This window comes from Orycteropus afer, unplaced genomic scaffold (assembly GCF_000298275.1).
Source record: "Orycteropus afer afer isolate SDZICR_OR568_19922 unplaced genomic scaffold, OryAfe1.0 scaffold00126, whole genome shotgun sequence".
In the NCBI taxonomy this organism is placed as follows: domain Eukaryota; kingdom Metazoa; phylum Chordata; class Mammalia; order Tubulidentata; family Orycteropodidae; genus Orycteropus; species Orycteropus afer.
The window spans coordinates 4,462,640-4,467,505 of NW_006921713.1; the positions used below are offsets into that span (position 1 = coordinate 4,462,640).

Consider the following 4,866-nt stretch of genomic DNA (forward strand, 5'->3'; position numbering starts at 1 on the left):
CTATGAGTCAGGGTCGACTCGATGGCGCATAACAACAACAACAACAACAGGAATGTATAACTATGAGGGGCATGGGGCAGGGTTACTGAGCAGGGAGGGGAGGAGACTGGTTAGGGTTGGGGATGGTAAATGGGGAGTGAAATAAATTTACATGAAATGTTCAATGTAAAACAAACTCTGCTCTGTAACTTGCACCTAAAGCACAATTAAAAAATAAATAAATAGGACATCCCTGGACTCCTTCCCCAAAGAATCTATTCCTTTGAACCAGTGGTAGATTTTTTCTTAAATCCTAAAATTGTAAAAATACAAAAAGAAAATACCATAAAGAAAATATGTCTATAATCCCACAACCCAGATAATCCTGCTAACATTTAAAAGCATAAAAGTAACAAATGGACATGGTTAGAATATGCAAACAGAACAGAAAAGAACAAAATGAAAACCTGGAGACTCCTTTCCCCCATCCTCAAGTCTCTCTTTCCAAAGGTAACCACTGATCACAGATAATAATTTTAAAAAAAGAAATAGAAAAACCAAACCCACTGCCACTGAGTTGATTCCAACTCACAGCAGTCCTACAGGACAGAGCAGAACTGTTCCATAGGGTTTCCAAGGCTATAAGTCTTTATGGAAGCAAAATGCCTCATCTTTATCCTGTGGAGCAGCTGGTGGGTTCAAACTACCAACCTACTGACTATTTTTAATTCAGCAAGGAGTCATAGTAAAATTGTCCCTGTAGTCATTGTATTGAGAGTCATGATCTTACTCATCTTTGAGAGTCTAACACTAAACATACTGTCTGGTGGGCATGTATTTCAACTCCATCTGACACTCAATAATACAGGTGGCTTCACAATAAATTGGGCACTAATCCATTTATCATCTTTAGAAGGTAACTAAGCTTATTTCTGTTTTCCACTAGCAACTCCATGTTCTTAAGAAATCATCTTAGAAGAGCCATGGAAAACTACTGTGGAAAAGGTTATTCATCAGAAAATATATCCCAATTACACAACTCTATAAAGTGATGATTAAAAAAAATACCACTAACTAACTACTGTACAGTGTTACAACACACATAAAGTATTTGCATCTACCACAAAATTAAGATCACAAAGAAAATCAGTTACGACAAAAGATATTCTCTCTTCCATCTCCATTTGAAGGAGCTCTAGTAGCATAGTGCCTAAGGCACTTGACTGCTAACCAGAAGGTTGGCGGTTTAAACCCACTAGCCACTCCTTGGAAGGAAGATAGGGCAATCTACTTCCATGGTGATACTGCCTCGGAAACCCAAGGAGGGGTCGCTATGAGTCGGGTCTGACTTGACAGAACATAACAACAAACAGCAAATCTCCATTTGATTCTTCTTAAAAATATCAATATTAATGGTGCAGAAACTCCAACTTTAAGAGTTCGAGTGGTTAAATAATGGTGTTCCTATTTAAATATCACTAAAAAGGGAACAGAGTTTGGGTTTTTATTTCCCAATTATTCTGTTAGCTGAAATAATGTAGCAAAACAGATTTTTAACATTTTAATCCTTCTGCTCCTTGAAGACATGATGTGTCCTGCTTGTTTCCTAAGCCAAGGACGTTAGGAGTCTAAGGTCGGGTAAATAAAATCTGCCTCTTCTTCCCCTACAGAGACTGATGTGGTTCCATGTAGTTCCCAAGGGAATAAGTCCAAACCAACACACTAGGCTGATCCCAATTAATCTAAGTCCTATAGGAACCTCCCTCTTCACAAAGTACTAGGGGATTTTATTTATTTATTTATTTTAATAGCAGTGATGAAGTTGATTACAAAAATAATTTCAGGCCTACAGTAAGAGTGAGTGAAGGAAGTAGTTGTGTGAAATACAAGGCTCCCCACCAAGCAACTGATGACAGTGGTCAAAAGAGGAAGCCAATGACTAGGTGGGGCAAGGTTTTATGGGGTTGTCTTTATCAGTCCTGAAAATGGACGTGTCCTCAAAGCTCTTTTCCTCTTCTTTGCCACCCTACCCACCACCACACCTTCAATAAATCACTGCTGTGGAGAGAGTTTTCAGGCTTTTCTAGGACTGTCTACCATCTGGCTCCCTTCTTCTCATGCTCATCTTCTGCCTCTTTCTCCTCTAACCCCAGAATACAGCCTTTCTAAACTACAGGAAACTCCCTGACACATTATGTCATGTCCGGTCTCTGGATCGGTGCATGTTGTTTGTTCCTTCTACGTAGAATACCTTTCCTTACCCTGCCTGTCCTTTAAGACTCAGTTCAAATGTCAACACTGTGAACCTTCCCTGAAGCTCATTGTTCTTCTTGTTGTTATTATGTGCTGTCGAGTCAGACCCAACTCATAGCGACCTCTTCTTGGGTTTCCAAGGCAGTATCACTACGGAAGTAGATTGCCCCATCTTTCTTCTGAGGAGTGGCTGGTGGGTTTGAACCACCAGCCTTCTTGTTAGCAGTCAAGTGCCTTAGGCACTAAGCTACCAGAGCTCCCGGAAGCTCATAGGTTGAGCTATTATTCCTTTGCATCTTTGTGCTCCTATGTTACTTTGCAGTCTAACTTTAGTACAGTATTCATCATACTGAATGACATTGATTTTTTTCTGTAAATGTTTGCATCCTCAACAGAAATTTTCAAAATGCAAGCAAACTGGCTGACATGGGTAGCAGTCATTATATAAGCTGAATGTCTCCCAAAGACCAGAAATTACCTAATTCTGGGCAATGTCTCTTCCAATTGCTTGTGACTAGAAAGAACTTTTAGATCTCCTCAAGAGAAGTGGAGCCTGAAGTATGAATGGGATACCTAAGGGCCTGAGGACAAACCAAAACCAAACTTACTGCCGTTGAGTCCCATCCGACTCACAGCAACCCCTCCTTGGGTTTCTGAGGCAGTATCACTACGGAAGAAAATTGCCCCATCTTCCTTCTGAGGAGTGGCTGGTGCGTTTGAATGACCAGCCTTCTGGTTAGAGGTCAAATGCCTTAGGCACTACGCCCACAAGGTCTGAGGACATTCACTTTAAAAACCAGTACTTAGCACAATTCCCATCAAAGGTTAGAACCCAGGAGGCCTGATCTCACACTTTTCAGACACCACATGCCAGAGGTCCCTGCAAACCATCTACTGAAGAATGTAATAGGATTACTTCTCTCACGATATCAGTCTCCACTGCGAAAAATATCATTAGTGCTCATAAAATTATCCAGCCCCATATTTAATCCACCCATAGCATTTGCCTCCGTAACCTCCCATGGCAATGAATTATATAAGCGACTATCTCCTTTTATTAGCACTTAATTTGCTACTCTTTAATTTCATCAAATAACCCTTGTGCTCTTACTATGGATCTAGGGGGAAAAAAAGGGCTGATGGGCCTTTATTATATCCTTCATAATTTTTAACATTTTATTCAAGTACCCTTTAGCTTCTCCTTTCCAGAAGAAGTGATTCTAATGCACACAATCTCATCAGGACCACAGAATCTTCTTATGGGCCCCGAAGGGGTTTCAAGTACACATGCCTTTGGGGAGAAGAGACATGAAACCATAATTGGAAGGCAATAATACTCTTTCCTTAAAACTCTCTAGTGAAGAAAATGCCACTGTTTCCTTTATTAAGTCATTTGGTGACTTTCACATCCTGTCAGTTAAAAATTTGTCCTCAAATATTCTTCTTACAATTTACTATTTTTCCTGTTCAAATCTCAGTGGATACTGAGCTCATGTTCCTTGCAAATCTACTTTCTAACCTTTTCGTCACTTCTATTTTCCTATAGGTGTTTTTGCACTTTCCTATAATATTGCTAAAACATGTAACAACAAATGATAACACCATGAAAGGGGATTTATTATAAATTTTATCTTTTTTCTTAGGGCATTTGTTTGTTTATCTGTTCATTTTAAGAATATATTAACTACAAAGTCAGAATGGCTATAATCTTTACAGAAGATGATCTCTAGGCCTGGATCTTCCACGATAATACTGGGTAGGTTCAAACCAGCAACCTTTGGGTTACCAGTCAAGCATAGACTGTATGACCCAGGGACCTTGATTTTAGCTTATTCTTAAGAGAGAAAAATAAACTATGATATTTAAGGACAGACTTTTCTCTCAAAATTTGGGAAAAATATGAAAGATTAAATTTCCTCTATTTTCTTCTTACATTCTTTCTGGGTTTTTATATCTATGTATCACTGAAATTTGTTTCTTAGTATTGTCTCTAAACAGTCATTTCCTGTTAAGTACTTGTATAGTGCATTTTTAATCCCAGAGTATATCACTGAGTACCTCTTCCTATTAAATTTACCTAATTGTCTGTTATTTCTGCCTAGTTTACTTTTAATTCTAACTTACAACCTCCAAGGATTTAGCCACATCCTAGTGCCTAGAACAGAAACCTATGCTCAATAAATGTTTGTGCCTGTTTTACTACAGCAAATTTATTTTTTACATCAGGCACTGACTTGAAAATATCTAGTCTTTCAATCTTGCAAGAAAGGTTACTTGGAAAGGGTTAGCCCTCAGTCTTGGAAAAGGTTAGCTTGATTGGGGGGAAAAAAAAGCCCTGGAAGTCAGCAGCTAACTAATCTAGCCAGGCTCAAAAAATATTCAATTTATATAAATCAGTTGACTTGGCCTTGCCCAGTTCCTACACCAAAGAGATAAAAGACAGACTATCCTGGCAACCTCATCTGTATCAGCATATGGGGTCTGAAATCACTCTTCTTCCCAAAGTTTTGTTCTTGTTTTTATTTGCCATCAAGTTGATTTCAACTCCTGTGTTCCCTGTGTGTATCAGAATAGACCTGTGCTCCACAGGGTTTTCAAGGCTTTGACCTTTTAGAAGCAGATCCTCAAGACTAT

At 38.9% G+C, this 4,866-nt stretch overlaps 1 protein-coding gene across 1 annotated transcript in view; it reads right to left on the minus strand.

Moving 5' to 3' along the window:
• DERA (deoxyribose-phosphate aldolase) overlaps nucleotides 1–3,550 on the minus strand; it is a 148,961-nt gene extending 145,411 nt beyond the window's left edge. Inside the window, exon 1 of the mRNA XM_007944480.1 lies at nucleotides 3,421–3,550. Within this exon, the coding sequence (XP_007942671.1) occupies nucleotides 3,421–3,550 (130 nt within the window). The remainder of the gene's footprint in view (nucleotides 1–3,420) is intronic.
• Nucleotides 3,551–4,866: the final 1,316 nt, after the last annotated feature.